The 18331-nt window shown below is 35.2% G+C and overlaps 1 protein-coding gene across 5 annotated transcripts in view; it reads right to left on the bottom strand.

The window, feature by feature from the left end:
- Positions 1 to 18331, bottom strand: part of ITPR2 (inositol 1,4,5-trisphosphate receptor type 2) — a 521104-nt gene that overhangs the window by 135415 nt on the left and 367358 nt on the right. For all 5 annotated transcript variants that reach the window (XM_077170358.1, XM_077170362.1, XM_077170360.1 and 2 more), the window contains 5 exons: positions 17839 to 18095; positions 15168 to 15368; positions 12738 to 12848; positions 8922 to 9017; positions 7321 to 7443 (listed from right to left, as the gene is read on the bottom strand). In XM_077170358.1, coding sequence (XP_077026473.1) covers positions 7321 to 7443; positions 8922 to 9017; positions 12738 to 12848; positions 15168 to 15368; positions 17839 to 18095 — 788 coding nt within the window. The remainder of the gene's footprint in view (positions 1 to 7320; positions 7444 to 8921; positions 9018 to 12737; positions 12849 to 15167; positions 15369 to 17838; positions 18096 to 18331) is intronic.

An 18331-nucleotide genomic window follows, 5' to 3' on the forward strand; every position in this document is an offset into this window, starting at 1 on the left:
TTAACATATCCCCAATTTTTTAATGTCTACCAAGGGGGAAATGGATAACCATTTGGGGACATAATAATTTAATAATGTCAAAGTGAATCTGTCAAGAAATTATACTGATTATAAGCATGTGTGTGTGAAAAACAGAGCACCAAAATACATGAAGGAAATAATGGACAGAATTGAAGGAAGTAATATAGACTTCTACAACAGTAGATGGAAACATAAATTTCCCACGTTCAAGAATGGATAGCAAAACTAGAAAAAAGATCAATAAGGAAAAAAGTAAATGAAAACAAAACAAAATAAATAATAAACAAAAAGGAAAAACAAATTAAAAAAAAAGAGCAATAAGGAAATAGAGTTCTTGAATAACACTATAAACCAACCAGACCAGCAGAATATAAATTCTTCTCAAGTACACATGAAACAACCCCAAGATTAGACCATATGTAACCCTATAATATCTGTAAAACCATTGAAATCATAAGTACCTTCTTTGACCAAAATGGAATGAAAGTAGAAATTAGTAGCAGAAAGATAACTGGAAAATTTACAAATACGTGTAAATTAAACACCATACTCTTAAATAACCAATGGATTACAGAATAAATCACAAGGGAATTTAGAAAACACACTGAGACAAAAAGAAATGAAGATACAAAATATTAATACTTGTAGGATGCAATGAAAATATTGCTCGTAGAGAAATTTATAGCCATAAACACATACATTAAAAGAGAACAGCCATCTACAGTGTATTTTTACAGAAGCTTTTCTCTCTGCTTGGAAGGCCTCCCCGATCCTTCTAACCTTCAAGATTCAGTTCAAGAGTTGCCTACTTCCTGCAGCGTTCCCTGACCCCTTGAGAGAAGGGCATCTCCTGCATGCCTCCATCTTAGCACAAGCACATTAAATTATAATGCCTTCTCTGACTCTCCCACATACATACTTATGAGCCTCTTGATGCCATCTTTATCCATCTTTCTGCCTTAGCAGCGGGCACAATATGTGCCATAGTAGGTGCTCAATACATGTTCTTATGTAAGATGAGCCTAAGTTGCATTGTAGTGTGTGATTATTTTAATATTTAAATGTTCATAGCTGGTGGAGAGCCCAGCTACACAGGTCTTCTTTTGTGCGTTTAAATATGTCAGGCTGACTGCCACTTAAAAGTCACCTTCTGGAATGCTTACCCCTCCCACCATTTCATACTGCTGGCTTTCTCTTTTCACTTAACCCTAGCTTCAATTTCAGCTTCTCAGAGAAAACCCTCCTGACCACCCAATCTAACGTAGCCACAGGTACTACTGCCTTTTCCCACATCCTGTTCTCATTCACTGCATGCCTTGCATCACTGTCTGCGACCTTTCTGTTTGCTCCCAGCCGGAATGTAAGTAAGCATGCCGGTCTTCTTCACTACTGTATTCCTAGTGTCAAGCACAGTGCCCAGCATCTAGAAAGCACATAATAAATCTATGTAATTGAATGGATGAACCAATGAAGAATTTGATCCTTTGCTCCACAAAGAGCACACTAATGGCTCATGGACTAGACTCAGTTTACTGGAGAGTTGTGTTGGCCTGCTCAGTGTTTTTTTTAACAATTTGAATGACTTACCAACTTTAAAAAATTAGATTTCACATTTTTTAAAAAATACAAAATCCAGGCTTTTTTCAAAATGACCAACGTGGAAAGCCAGGACCTGCAATTCCCAGGACCTGGGAAGCGAACGGAGGTGAGAAGTACTGTCTGCTTTGGAAAGGGATGGCTGGTTTGTCCCAGTTCCATCAGTCTCCAGCTCACTCTTTCACATGCCCTGCCTGGGCTTAAGGGCTCTGATCTTTTCTCTTAAAGGACTCTCAGGAAACTACACTCTACATCACACTCACACAGCTGCCCCATGACTTACTATTACTACTAAATTTTGGAATCTGTTTTTCGAGCTGAAACAGCATGGCAACTTGGAGACATGGGGAACCAAAACATGGAGAGATAAAATAATCAAATACGAAGCGTGAATTCATTAGCTCCTGGAAGAAAGTCTAGGCGAGTGTAATGGATGTCAACGTGGCAGAAGAAAGTGATCATTAAAAGATTAAAAAGCAAGTGAATCAGAAATAAATAGAATTAATACGACTGGCAAAAAGTTATTATCGTTAATTAAAATTCAGTAAAAAAAAACTAAGCCCCAACAGAAAAATGGATAAAATTCATTTTCAAGTAATTCACAGAAGCAAAAATGACCTAAGAACACATCAAAAGATAGTTCATTTTACTAGTAATCCAAAAGATGTGGATTAAAATGGGATGCCCTTTCACCTGCATTCATTCATTCATTCATTCTACAATCATCTGTTGCAAGCACTATGAATTTGGCAAAAACTTTTTAAGTGGTAATAACATGAGGATTCACTAAAACAAATACCATCATAAATGGCAGAAAAAAATTTTACATTATACATCAAGAGCCAGAAAACAGTTACTACCCTGCAACACAGTAATTATACTTCTTGGAATATATCCAGGGAAATAATCAGTGTGACAGACAAAGATTAATATACATGAGGGTGTTAATCAGCAAAATTTGTAATATCGAAAGCATTAGAAATCTAAATGCCCAACAATAAGGAATGATTAAATTATAGTACCTTCAAATGATGAACAATTATGCAGACATTAAAATTATGTTTTCAAAGACTATTTAGTGATATGGGGAAATGCTCATGAAATTTTTCAAGTCCTATATTTTAAAAAGAATTTCATATAACCAGTTAAAGTGATCTATTCTCTCTTGTCTCATGAGCCAGGAGCTATTCAGCCTTGCTATTTACTACTTCTTCCCATCTTGCATAGCATATAACATTTCTCCATAAACTTTCTATTTCTAGTAGGAATTAAATTGAAAGATCTTGGACAGAAAAGCCAAAAATTGCTACATGGGAACAGAGAAACAATATGGCTTAATATGGGTTAACCATATAAAAATATTAAGCAAGGCTCTAGATTATGGGCTATGACTATTCCCACAGAGAAACAGTATAAAGAAGAGTGAGACAAGCAGAAAGAAAGCAGGATATAGAAGTTCAAACTATAGTAGAGAAAGGGGGCAAAGAAGTATGAAGAGCGCACGTAGAGGACAGAATGTCAAGCAAGGACACAAAGCTGAATTTTAAGGAAATTCTCTTCATGACACTATAACACTAGAACTTTAAAAATTCCCTTGGTAAAATATTTATAGTTTTATGTAGATCAGACCAGACACTTACAAGAAGCATTATTTGTTTCTTGTAACAACAACCACAGAAGGCCAAAAAGGATGTCATGGTAGAAAAGCAGAACTACCTCACTACCATGAAAAGAATAACAACAAAAATTGAAAGTCTGAGAGTACCAAAATAAACTGTCTGTACAAAAGATGATTATGGTAAAACAAGAAGGAAGTTGAATCTGGGTTTTGGAATTGCTGAACTGTGCAAAGGCAGAAACAAATCTGCATGGCCAGTTGCATGCTGGAGCTAAATGACTGCATGTCCATAATGAAAAGAGCAAAATCTGGACTCAGCCAACCCTTGGGGCCCAGCTACATGACTACCTTTGAAGCAAAGTTTACAACTAACACTCATTTGCATTTGTGCCTCCTGGTGTGAGAGCTGTTTAGATAAGGTTCAATAGGAACTAGCAACCATGCTCGGCTCCCCTAAAAAACCACACACAATGTCCCAGCCTAGAAAAAGCTAAAGGAGACAAGTGTGCAAAGAGCAAAAGGGCCCAGCAGGTGGGTAAAAAGCATCCCAAAAAGTCACCAAGAGTCACCCCACAGGGAATTTATTATTTATAAGGCAAAGTAACGACTACCTGTAAGCAGACAGCTGCTTTAACTCTGCGCTGTCAGTACATACAACTGACCTGCAGGAAAGGTTTATCATGGGGGGAAAAGTCAGTGCATCAGTGAAAAAATTTTTTATTGTGCTATGTGTCACTGACACCACAACCATGACTGCCTGATGGAAATGGGTGTCAGTTTGTGAACATGAGGATTTGCAAGGGAGACCCATTACTTAGAGCCACAATATCCATGCACCCCAGACAGCCTAAGGACATGAACCCAATACAATAAACATTACTTGCTCTCTGAGGATGTAAGCCAAGGTCTTAATCACCTCGGAATCTCCAGCATATAGCCTGGGGAGTACAGACAGAAGAAGACAATATGTTTCTGTTTCAAGAATAAAATGCCAACAGCTGAGAATGGCTCTAATAATTAGTACATATTTTAGAGAAAAGTGCCTTAAGGTGAGTGGCGAAAACAGAAAGCAAATAAAGCCAGCAAATAGGAGCTGTCCCAATAAATATTCAACTCCTCATTGCTTTGGACACTTTGACCTTCCATCAGTTAGCAATGTTTTATAATGGGTTTTCCTTTGACTGACAACCTATTCATCTCCCTTTAAAACTCACGTTTCAGAGAAACTCAAGTTGAATGAGACAATCCCATTCATCTCACTGTTCTGGTCTGTTCCCTTCCCCTTTAGCTACCTCTTGAAATGATGTCAGAAATTTATCTTTGCTACTCAGAACCTATTCAAGCATAACCACTGGGAGGGGAGCTTAAACTTCTCTCTCTTCTGACAATGCATGAGGTTACTCTACTGTAATCTGGGGTGTCTCTCCATCCAGTGGAAGGCATGTGAGATTCCCTTATCTGCCTAATCTCCTCATTTGGGAACAAACCATCACATGGATTTAAAATGTCCATTACTCACATTCATACTTCTGTTTACTCAGCAAAGAACCTGAATTATGTCTGTGAATGTGTGAATGGAACCTAGATTCCTGGCACCAAGGCTGAGTCCTACTTCCGTGTCACTGTTCAATGCCTCAGTTGGGGAATGGGCTTTGGAGCGAGTTAAGAACCCACCTGGGGTTTTCTAACTGTAATGGTGGTTGTGGTGGGAGTGGGGTAAAGCTAACACCAGGTCTGAGGCCTATAGGAGCAAGAATATCCAGAAGTATAAGGTTCCTTGACCATTAATTTAACACTGGGTCCACATATTCTCGCATTTTTATATCCTCTTTGAGTTTGTAGGATGGCGTCACATGGACTCAATTCATATTTACACTACTTCATTTTGTGAGTTTTAAAATATTCAGTAGTTCAGAACCTCCTCTTCCCTTTACTTAGTCTTTTTATTCCTGAAGTCTGGCTTTGTTTATGTATCTCTATATTGCTTCTTCACTGTTCTGCAAACTACTACTTTTTCAACATTTTGTTTTTGAGAAATAGAAAACTTCTATATTTTCACTCGAGCCATTTTCACTTCCATTGTTCTCTGCCTTAATTTCATATCGATTCTCTTAATAAGTTCTTTTTCCCTTCATTATTTTTTTTACTACTTCTGAGTTTCTTGGATAATTACATCATCATCTTTGAATATATCTATTCTCCTCAGCAAGCATTTTTATAAACTCAAATTCATCAAAATCACTGACCTCTTAGGCTATCTTTATTTCTAACCTCTTACACGTGTGGGTGTGTGGGTATGTGGGTGATGCTTCTTTAAAAAATCTTTAATTATATTTTCCTCTTTCTATCTATGACTTGCTCTTGCTTTCATCTTCTTCCTCCATTTTTCTCAATATCCACGATGTCTTTTCTTGACTCACTATCTTTTCATTGCTAGCCTAACATAATGGCAAATTTGAGATTGTTTTTTTTAAGTTCTTGGATGGGGTGATATGGCTGTACATTTGTCACTCTACTGGTTCCAGACATGACTTAGCTGATCTGATTATACATTTCCCCTTAGTAGCTGCATGGTCAGGCTGCTCACTGGTGCATCCCCAAACAGAGCAAAACTAACTTTCAGAGGAAAATAAGAATAGCTGTATTCTCTTACTTCCTCCTTCTAAGACATTATTTTTCACTCTGCCCTAATCTTCCTTGCTTTTTTCCCTCCATAGTGCTTTAGCTTCTGAAGTCACAGCTTGACCACGTACATATACAGGCTGGACACTGCATTTCTGTACTCATTCTAGTTAATCAAACACAATTCTGATTCTCAGTCTGTGATCTGTGTTTTCTTTCCACTCACATTTGATCTCATTATTCCTTTCCAAGCTTGACTCAATTCCTGTCACCTGATTTATCTTTTGCTCTAAAACTATACCTTTTCCACATCCTGAACCTCTGTCTTTACTTCCTTCTTTATATTTGTCTTTCAACTTAGCTTTCAGTTCCCCATTATCTAAATGCTTGTTTGTCTTCCTAGCTGCAGCTCATCTGCCTTTACCTCTTTCTGTTTTACTTACATGTTTTGCCAAATTATGAGAGAACTAAAAATCTCAAAGATCCAACTGTATTACAAAACATAGCAGCTTCTTTCACTAATGTGTTTTAGAATTTGATTCATTCCCTGAAGCTTTTGTAAAACTTATCTTCATTTACTTACTTCATTTACTCAGAAAGTGATACAAAGGCTAGAGAAGCGTAAGAAAAGTCTAAGGAGCAATGTTTGAAAGTAAATACACTCAAAATATGTCCTTATATCTACTAGTGCTTATTCAATCAATTGATAAGATGTATAGGGAACCGGGAGAAGGGAGAGGATGCAAATGGGAGGAAATGATGAGAAAGATTGCAAAAGTCTACCAAGTTTGGACTTCATTTGGTAAAAAAAGAGGGAGCTATTACAAGTAAAATCAAATTGGTATATATATATATATATATATGGAATGTTTTTAACTTCTAAACAAATCTGCATCAAATGACATCATTTTAAAGTTGCTCTTTATGTTAATGGGACTAACTGAAATCAGACTTATCAAGCACCTATTTTCATAAGTTATTATAAAACTGAAATGGTTCCTCCAAAAGAATTTTAAATGTAGCTTCATACTTGTTAGAAGTCCAGTGCAGACCAATCAGAAGTTACTGCAGGAAGCATGCCCACCTACATTTCATGGAGACTACAAGCCACCTGCAGGCTTTGTCCTGAGAAGACCGAAATTTTCCCCCTCTCTGTCTTCTTAGTAGCCTCCCTTCCTTTCTCTTTGGGGACTTCCATTTGTTGCCAGGATTTACCTATTCCCCAGGCTCCTCCCTCCTGACAGCTTTTGGAGCCAAGTATTGTTTTCTCACGGACTGTCCCCTCACCTAGCATTGGGGAAAGAGACACGCATTCTGGGAGATCATCCCTATCTCTGGTCCAGACATAGAAAGGTAAGTGCTGATTAAATGAAGACCCCATAACCTGAAAATATGATGAGTCATTGGCACAAAACACGAACGAGAAGATTAACAAAATAATATTAAGAAATAAAATGTGACACCTGATGGGCCAGAATATAGATATTGTGTCCAACGTCTTTTGGGGAAACGCCATCATCTCCGCCCTCGTCGTCCCCATGATCACATTCTAAGCCTTGGTTATAGGCATTCTTCATCACATCCACCTAAGCAAACAAGCAAAAATTAGGACCAAAGAAGATACATTTTAGATGGTTTATGCACCGTAACTAAGAACTGGAAAGCTCCTTGAGCCTCGGAAAGAATAAAGGGACTCAAAATGTACATGACCCATCTTCATTTAAATCAACCAGTATTTTCCTACATTACTCCTTGTTTTCCTTCGAAATTTTTGCTTTTATTTTTTAATGTTAATAGTCTTGGGGTTCCCCAATACACCAGTTAGGAGAATCTGGAAGCATGATTAACAACCTTTATTTTGTAAGCACCCACTTGGTAATAGGCAGACACTGTGCTGGACATTGTACTAGATGCTGAGGATTTAAGGGTGAATGCTGCACAGAATTTTCCCTCAAGGAACTTACTGTCCAGTGGGAAAGACAGTAAATAAAGAGGCAGACACAAGAGTATGGTCCAAACTACAGTGGAGCTAAGGGTACGTGCTAAGGAAGGATGGAGCAAGAGTACCTAACTTGGGCAAGAAGTTGAAGTGAGGCTCAAAGAAGAAGTGGATGATGGTACAAAGATGGCGGAGGCAGAGGAAATAGAATTTTTCAAAGAGCTATCATACAGGGTTTTTGGAACACCAGTGTTGACTAAATATGTAATGCCTTGCCTCGTTTAACCATAAGGATAGGGAATGTCATGCTCCTCTCAGACTACTTCTTTGAAGATAGAAGACTGTCCATTAGAATATGTTAACTCAAACTGCATCTTATATATCTTTTTACCTGCTTTCTCAACTCCATTATTCCCTAAAGAGAGAGCAAAAGAGTGAGGTTTCAACTTTCCAAAGGATTTCCCCACAGTACCCATAACATTTGCCCTGATTTGAGTAGGAATTGGGCACTGGGGAACTGGAATATATGCTTTCAGCATGTTCCCTGTGCTTTTGAAAGTTCAAGATGTCTATATAACTTCATACTTTCTATGACAGGAGAAAGAATGAAATTATAACTTCTGCAGTAGAAAGACATACTAGTGTTCTCTGTGGAATCTCTGTCAAGAACAATTTCCTCCAGGCCAAGCTTCGCACAACATTTCATTGGCAAGAACAACTACAAAAACATATATATTTTATTTTTATTATTCAGAAAGTATAAACAAGTTTTTGAGGGTGATAACACTTTTAAACACCGTCTCCCATATACTCCATTATACTATTAAAGTAAAACAAACTTGTCTTTCGGCAAAAAACATTTGCAGATAGGTTAGTAGGGTATGACAATTTGGTTAAGAAAAGTGCTTAGAGTGGATAAAACTAATGAGTCTTAAGGACCCAAATTAAATAGGCCTTTGCCATCACAGGGTCATTGAGGTCTTCATAATGTTGGGTCATGATGTGCCATTATACCTTAGGAAAGGAGTAATTCTAAAAATCAATAGTACTTTTTCCTTAAATACATGCTATAAAATTTGCTTTTTTAGGCTACACATTATTAAAATAGCTTCAAAGTTTGCTTACCAGTTCCCTGGGTCTCATGTTAAAAAGAATTCTTTCTGCATTCTCGCTGTCATGTCTGCTTTCCATAATGGCCAGCAAAAGTTTGGAGGCATTGTTCTAGAGATACAGATTTAGTTAATGCAAATACAAAGTCTATTTCATGGATTAACGATCCCTTGCATTTGTTTTAATTGAGATTACCAGGACAATTTTGGTTTTTTTAATCAGAGAGAATTTTAAATTGCTAATTTCTTTTGTCTTATTAACATTTTAAAATATAACATTTTAAAGTATTTTACTTTATCATCAACGTAAAATAAAACTGATGAATCATATGGGATATATCATATGGGTTACAAGGGATATTTTAAATATTGGTGGAAATGTGTTTTAGACACAAAATTTACTCTCTATAAAATTCATCAAAATATCCTATTTCCTAAATAGGCATTTCTATGAGGGCATTTTAACAAGACAGTAAGACAAACAGGGATCAATGATATATATTACAAAAATGGTCCATTCTATAATTTAAGAAATTTACCAAGAAATTGATTCTAACATAAGACACTGATAGATATTAGCAAATCAAAACTCATAAATAAATGTGAGTGATAACATATAATAATTGATCTATAAAATTTTAAATATATGAGTTAGAAATAAAATACAAATTTATTGATAATTACTTGTTAATCTCACTATATGGGCAGTATATATGAAATACGTTTACCATTTGAGTTCTGGGAGAAATAACATTTTCTATTTTTGCTTAATAGAAAATTTAAGTAGCTTATGTTGTTTTTGATGTGTTCTAATTTAGATTATAAACATATTGTCTCAAACATTTTTACCCACAGAGATCCAATATGTTTCTGATGCTGTCAAATTATAACCCAAAAAGGGCACCAGAGAATTTTTAAAAAGCCTTGCCACACAAAGCAAAATACCTTAAACATTGTGAAAGATGTTTCTTGACAATGTGTTTTCAACAGACTGCCATAGAATTTTGGCAATACTACAAGATGACAAAAAAATAGCTGGGAGATACAACCATGGTGTTTTTGTGATATTTATTTAAACAGAAATCTCACCCTCCACACCCAATCTTTGATAGGATCCCAAAAGAAGTACAGTCACAATGGCTGTAAGACACTTTTAAGCAACTCTAAGCTAACATCTAACAGGAAGAAAAATTAAATTAAATTAATTAAATGGTCTAGGCAGACATTCATCACACAAACTGTTAAGGTTGTGCAAATTAATTCTAGTGAGTAGCTTTAATACCAAATTCTAATTATTTTTTAATTTCAGACATCCAGCCCGAAGAGCACCTTTGAATAACTAGTTAGTGACAGTGATGAGATGCAGACAATGAGAACATGCCACTGACCCATTACGAAAAGATTTTAGTTTAGTTGTATGTGTATGTGTTTTCTGAGGTTGTGGAGGGTTCTTCATTTCAGTTCCATTTTCATTTTTTATAGATTGGTATCAATCCTGAAATCCACTTTTATAACCTAGCATTCTCTAACAACACACACCGTAAGGTTTCAGGACTAGTGGAGAGCTTAAATCCTTACAGCCATCAGAACTGACCCCCACCGAATTCCAGCCCTGACCTTGGTAACACTACCAAAGTTCTCTGATGAACCACGCTTGCCAGGCTCAATACATAATGGCTGAAAAATAGACCCAATTTCAAAATGCTATTGGCAATATGGTATTTTTTCCTAGTCAATCTTCTTTTCATGTTATGTTGGATGAAAAGAAATCTGATAAATGATCAGCTGAAATGTTAATCAACTTGAAAGTACAAGAACCTACATTTACTAAGAAACCAAATAAAATGTCAGTATTAATAGGGGGCTTTCATCCAAAGGAAGTCAGATTCTTTAAAAACTAATGCAACAATGAAAACCTATCTTTTACAAATTTACCACTTAATAAATACAAATCAGTTATACAAATGAAAATAAAAGACAAAGGGCAGGGCATATACATATGAAATAATTCAGAAAATCTTTATACTCAATGAGCACATAGAATTAAAGATACTTAAAACTACAAGTGATAAAGGAATTAAATTCAGGAGTGAATGATATGAAGTAAAACCTCATTGTTTTGCATATAGCATCTCTATAACATTATAGAGAATGTATAATTTAAAGGACCCTATCTGTGGAAGCTGCCCACATTTTCTAATATTTATCATTCTTTCTTTCAAGGATTGTTCACATACTGGCAAACCTCATAGATTGTTTAGAAAAGGACACTTAGTTTATTAAGCAGAAAACTGTACTTTACATATTTCAAGTGAAATCCATACATGTTGAACTTTAAGCATACTTTGATTTATCCAACTATCATGCTTGGAAAAGTTATGCATAAATTGTGCTTATTAAAATAAATAAAACTTAAATTATTCTTTTTTTTTTTACAAAAAGCATTTCATTTGAATAACTAAGGATCTCTTTGTACTATAAAGTATTCCATCATTTAGTTTTTTATATAGGCTGAGATTTGCAAATAATACATATACCTGTCCTTTATTTTAATTTGGTGAGTATTCAGTACTTTCCTCATTAAATTACATTAATTAAAGGTATAGTCTTTAAATTAACACAGGGTTTAAAAATCTAAAGACTAAGACTTCTATATGTTGGTTCTTTATAATTATGTTTAAAGATGAAACCCAAAAATTTTGTTAGGGATCTGAATTATGCTATTATGTGGGCCCAGGCTAGTTTCACCAATTGACATGTGAGGCTGATGAAGCAAAGGCCACGAGCTCAATCTATTTAAGGATCACCTTAATTCTAACCAATGAGTGTATACATGTTGCAAATGGAAACCTGTATAATGTAAACGGAAGCAGTGGAAAAGTACAACTCGTCTCTTCTACTAAAAGAAACATTTGCTTACTAACATCCATTAGCACGCCATTCACATAGGATATACGTGCAGTCCATTATATACACAGAGAAAGAATTATAAAAATATCATCCCTACTCTTCTTGGTCATAAATTTATCCATACAGAGTTAAACTGAATTATATTCTCTATGATACCATACAGACTAGTTTTTACAGAGAAGTTGTATTTAACCAATGATATGTGTGCTTTTTTTTTAACTGCTTAACACTAAATTTGTAATAATAATCCAATCAACTGAATATCGTGTCTTAGCATTTGGGATTTAAACAGTTTCTAGTGTATATTCACGTACCTATTTCTGTTTCAACAATAAGTTGAAGATTTAAAAAAAAAAATCACCAAAAAAAAAAAAAAATACCACCGCGCTCCTGAGCCCTGATAAATGGAACCGCTGGGAAGTGCATGAAAGGCTTCAGTTAAAGGGAGCTCTCAAAGGGAATGTGAAAAAGGCTTGTAATATTTGGGGAAAAAATAAGATTCTAATTTTTAAGAACAAGGCCATAAAACTAAATTATAGTACTCCTTTCCCATGATCTAATTAATTGTGACTTTCTAGGCAGAACTCTGTACTCAAGACAAATTAAATGTTCAGAACCTTTTACTCCTCTATATAATGAACAAAATAAAATAAAAACAGTGTGAAACATAAAGTGGCTTTCTGAAAGAACTTCCAATAATGCATTCCCCAATCGAACATTATATCAAGGCTTATTTGACATTTTATCAGCAATTTAGTGAGTATTGTACTTTCACTATTGCTTCTTTCAATTAATTCATTAGGTGAAATATGAAACTATCTCACATTTTATAAGAGTGGCTGGTAGAGTTAGAGCCACCTCTGAACGGGAGTTTTATATAGAGAATGTAACTTCTTATCACTGGATAATGGATTTACTCTACCTTTAGTTGGAGCACCAGGTCCATTCGATATTTACCAAGAGGGTTTATGTCATTCAGAATCAAAGCAATGATGATGTCAATCCCATTAGATTCATGAGTAGCAATACAAGTCTGGAAAAGAAAATTTTATAAAATAACATTCAACTTACAACACAGCCCTAGAATCATTTGACATAAAATGACAGAATCACCTTAGTTCTCTGATCTTTAAAACATAACTAAGAAATTTGTTCTTTTCAGTAGAACCTGCCTGTTAATTGATTAGTATTGATTAAATAGCTTTGAGTGCAGAACGCTGAAAGGGACACTGCGTGAAGCAGGTATCTTTTAAAATGAACTGTCTTTACAGAACTTCAAAGACTGCTGGTTAAGTTAAATATTCTTTCAATCGGTGAATTTTAATATGCTCATCAAAAGAGGAGTACCTTAAATTTTAAGATCTGATCTATCTTGGCGAAGAGAATATTTCCATTCAAGAGTGTGATATGCATCTTATACTCAAGGTTTGCAAATAACTTTACTAGTACTGATGTAGCTTTTTAATTTGGCTCCTACTAATTACTAAATGAGTAACAGATGCTGTGTGTCAGCTAAGGCAGGGGAACTGGGAGCTTCCTGATGTTTTCAGGGGCACTTTGTCAATTCTGTGGTTTTGGGAAAAGTTTAGCAGATTTCTTAAACTTAGGTGATGGACAGAGATCCTGATTAGAGGAAAGTTTATAAAGCATCTTGAAAGATAAATGCCCATAATTTGAAGGCTAAACTCTACTGTAAAGAGGCTATTTTATAGATCTTGAAAATCAGTAACTTGTGAGCTACTTGTTATAACGTAGCACCTAGCGTCAAGTAGTTTGAAAAACAGAAACTCTTGTGAGTTAAATGTGAAAGAAAAAAATCAAGGTAACTATGCAATGACTGCTTCTTCAGAATGGGCCTTGTATCTCTCTTCATACCAGGAAAATTTTACTTCCCTACATAGAAGAAAGGTGTTTTCCATCTCTCTCTTACATTTTCTAAGGCTCTTCTGCTCATTAAATGTTTGCCAAACTTGGAATGTATTTGCAGATCATCTCTGGACTTTGCTAGCAACTTTTCTCTCCACACATTTTCAGAACTTGGAGAACTATATGTGAGGTTCATGTTGTTTTATTTTTTGTTTTAACTCTTGGATCAATACCTTGTTTTGGTAAGTAACTTTCAAAATTTGATTTCATTTTCTTATAAAACCAAAAATGGGAAACAAAGAGGGATAACATGCTTATAGGGTTTCTATGGATAGTGAAAGAGTACATGGTAGAGACATTTATCTATTTTGTATATGCCTAGTTCTACCAACAGCAAAACTAAATCTTTGATTTTGCATATTTTCCCTTAACTTTAAATTTTCTTGTATCATTGTACCAGGAGACTAAATATAGCCCAGAAAATAAGGATGCAAAATTCCCACTCTTTTAGTGTATCATATGTATATACGTGTGTACATATATATATATGCATACATAACATGTAGCTTGCAAAAGAAAAGCAAACTTATTTTTAATGTTTATTTTCTATGCCAAGCATTGACATTTGCTCTCAATGGCTTCTTTGAAATTTAAATCCAGAAATGTTTGTGCTATGAAGACATTTTCCCCCAGGGTTAGACCCATGCTTGGGAGGGTAGCTCCATACATCTGAGCGGATGCTGAACAGTCAATTAGTAAACCTCAGGTGGCTGTCCCTTCTCTTTGCTGTCCCATGTTCAGTCTTCCACTATCACCATGTATCCTTGACAGCCAAGGAAATAGAATAAGAGACAAACATTCTGGAAGAGAGAGTTGAAACATCACCCCAGAAAAAGTGAAACAGGAAAAAAGCCTGAATCTTATTTAGATTCAGAATCAAAAGACTTGAGTTTTAAGAATGACTCTACCATTTACTGATCCTTTCACTTGGAGACACTGGGAAAGGTATTTAATCTCTAATTTGTGTCTATTCATCAGCAAAAGGGGAGCAATACCATCTACTTCATTAGTTTACTCTGAATATGAAGGAGATCGTATATACATACACCTCCAACCCCCTACCCACACCCACACTGCAGTGGAGCCAAAGGGAGTTTATCCCACACATCCTGCAAAGCTACATTGAAGATGGAAGTTGAGCAGTGATGAAGAACACATTTTACTCTTTTCAACACATCTGAGTTTTATCTTGAACATTTTCATGGGAGTTTGCTTTTACGATGAGATTAAATAAAAGCATGGCCCAGTATTCACTAGTCTATAATTCAGTCTTTGCGTATTTTGTTAGGAAAATAAAAATATCTAGCAAAGCAAGAAAAAAAGAGCTTTTAAATGTACACAAAGGTTGGCTCTTTCACCAACTTGATTCCTTTACTACTGAGTGAGTCGTGAATGCTTTCGCATGAAGAGCTGCCTTCATGGTTACCTGGTTTTCATGGCACGGGCCCTGGCAGTATTCAGTCAAGCTCTCCAGGGTCTGGTTGACCAGAGCTACATTCCTCTCATTGATGTAGAGCCCTAACAGCCCCAGGCCGCCTGTTGTACTTCCACAAATGCAGTCCAAAAACTGAAGGGTCTCACAGACAAGGTTGTAATTTGTTTTGTTGTTTTGATTCCTCAAGAAGTTCTGAAGGCAAAAGAAAAAACACCCAAGAAGTAAACACAAACAAACAAAACACCCCACCACTGCACTCAGTATTTTCAGTTATATCTGCACGTACTCTTTCCTAACTAAAAAAAGATCCCCATGACAGTATTGAATGGAACTGTTCTTTGTAAGAAAGTATTTTCATTCATTAAATTTCTCCTAGGTTTAAGAAAAAAAAAGTTCCCTAGGTTTTTCCTCAAGCATCTGTATTTATCAGTATAGTTCATAATGAAATTCCTCAATATCATATTCTTAAAACTGCACAGAGAGGGCAAAAATAGTAGGTAATGGGACAAGGCAAAGAAAAAAGGGAAATTAGGAAGAATAAATTAATCCATCAGTGAAAGAAGCAAATTATCAAGTATGGGCATAGTGCAGCTTCACTGTTCATTGATCGTAAATGATACAACTGATTTGGAGAGCAACTTGGAAGCATCTTTTAAAATTTTCTACTAACATTCAACTCCACTTTCAGAAAGTTGTTCCAGATGTATGTAAACATGCACAGAGGTTCCCTAAGCATTGCTTATAATAACAAAGACTAGAAACTACATCATACACATCATAACATGAGTGGTTAAATATATAACTGTAATTACAAACACTGGAATATTGTGAAGCTATAAAAATGAGTTATCTCATTCTATATCTTTTTCGGTTGTGTTGCTAGTTCTTCTAAACCAATGCAAATGTACTAAGAAACGATGATCATGCATCTATGTGATGATGTTAAGAACTACTGATTGCATATGTAGAATGGTATAAGTTCTAAATGTTGGGTTAATTTCTTTTTTTCCGTTAATTAATAAAAAAAAAAAAGAGTTATCTCCACAAATACTAACATAAACATAATCTAGTAATATGCAATTTAGTAATAAGATCTTTTATAGTATATATTACTGATAAGATTATTAAATGTAAAAAGTTGAAGATCATTACATATAGTATAAACCCAAATGTGTTTTTCTATGAAAAAGTTTATAGACCTATACGCTTACATGTGCATAAAAATTCCTGGAGGGAAACACAAACTCTTAACAGTCATTTCATTTGGGGAATCAGCCTGAGGAAAGGATAATCAGAGGGGGAAACTTAAAAAAAATATTTAGTTCATGAATTACTGTTTAATTTAATGTATTATTTTATAATTTTTAAAAATTTACATTTATTGTATATTATTAAAACAAAACCATTTTATAAGTAGCGGTTATTACATTGCTTGATCCTACACTACCATCAGTAAAATGTTTGATCAGGTACTACATGATATATATAATTTTTGTACATTGTACATTGACAGATATAGATGGGTTAGGACAAGCACATAGGACCATATCCGATATCATCCCTCTGGAAGCAATGTTTCCACCAACCCTCTCCAGCTATGATGGGGTGAGCTACATGAGTCAAAGCATCTTACATTCTTTAATTCCCATGGAAGATACTTACTCTAATACATATGAATCAATCCTCTCTTTATCAATACAGACCACCTGCATTCTAGAGCTTCACCAAGGAACACAACTTTACTCTGTCATCTTTCTAATACTGACTAGATATATGCTCTTAGAAACATGGAATACTTGTTTTATACAGTTAAAATTCTGGGGTTAGGGGCTGTAATGTAGATCCTGGGGTTACCTACATAAATTTCAGCTAGTTTGACCATAATTCATTAATAAATATTTAGCCAACAATGCTCTTAAGTGGCATGGATGACTCGGCATGATGGACGGTGTGTCTTATCTGAAGATGCTTTGTTGACTGGAACTTCTTCAGGTAAACATACTCATCTAGGTCAATCAATTATTTCACCTTTCATGTGGCTTGTCCATGGTGACATACGCAGTATATACAAATAATGCAAAAACAAAAAAAACCCCATCAAACTTCTTAGGCGCCTCTAAGCGCATCTTTCTATTGAATGAAAATGTAAGACCAGGACTACATTCATTTACAAAGGCATCAACCTTCACTGTTATGAAAAATGCTTTTCTATATGAACTCTTCCTAATGAAGACACACAAATAGACTCAGTATCCCAACTCAAGAAATGTAAATTGTGGTAGAAATGATGAAAGCCCCTGACATCTATAAAACCATGAGAGTTATACATGAGGTAAATATGACCTAACTCAACAAATACCAAAATACCAGTATTACTTCATGCTGAATGAGATTAAAAGATTTGATTTGAAGATACATAAAATAAAATTGCATAACCCTGATTTTCTCATGTATGAAGGAAATTTCCTTTCATTTTTCTTTGCTTAGATGCAAAAGTTTTGTTTTTTCCATTTTACAAGAGCTGCAGTGGTTTTATTGATAATCTCTCCAAAACCACTCTTTGGTTTTATCTGAATTTAATTACTCTTAATCCAACATTCTCACCTTTCAAATGTTGATCTGAATACCCTTGCTGGCTGAGATCACAAAACAGACTAAATACCTGCAGCTCCCGGTTATGGTTCTCACAGAGTAACTGAAGAAACCTCAGTATCGGCTGCATAATGGCAATCGCGGGACTCATGGTTACTTCCTCCGCAGATTTTTCCTCAGCATTTCCCACTTCTGGTCCTGTGCACATGATGTCTATTTCTGGATCCATTTCTCTTCTATATACACAATATGCTTTGGATGTTGCAGAAGAAGCTTCTGTTAATTGTCCTTTCATTCCCTCTTTTAAATGCAATGACGAATCTCTTACTGAAAATAAAGCAGTACTCTTATATTTCTGAATAACTTTTTTTGCCAATTAGAAAAAAAAAGTCAACCGGGTCCCTAATTATCTAGCAAGTGAATTAAAAATCATCTGACAAGAAGTCGAACAATTTTCATAAAGATTTGAGGTAGCATCTAAAAAGTTAAATTTGCAATGGGACATTAAAAAAAGTTCTTAATTCTTAGCCAATTTTATAAGGGTTCGTGTCTCTCTCATATGT

Source organism: Tamandua tetradactyla, chromosome 7 (assembly GCF_023851605.1).
Source record: "Tamandua tetradactyla isolate mTamTet1 chromosome 7, mTamTet1.pri, whole genome shotgun sequence".
Lineage (NCBI taxonomy): Eukaryota > Metazoa > Chordata > Mammalia > Pilosa > Myrmecophagidae > Tamandua > Tamandua tetradactyla.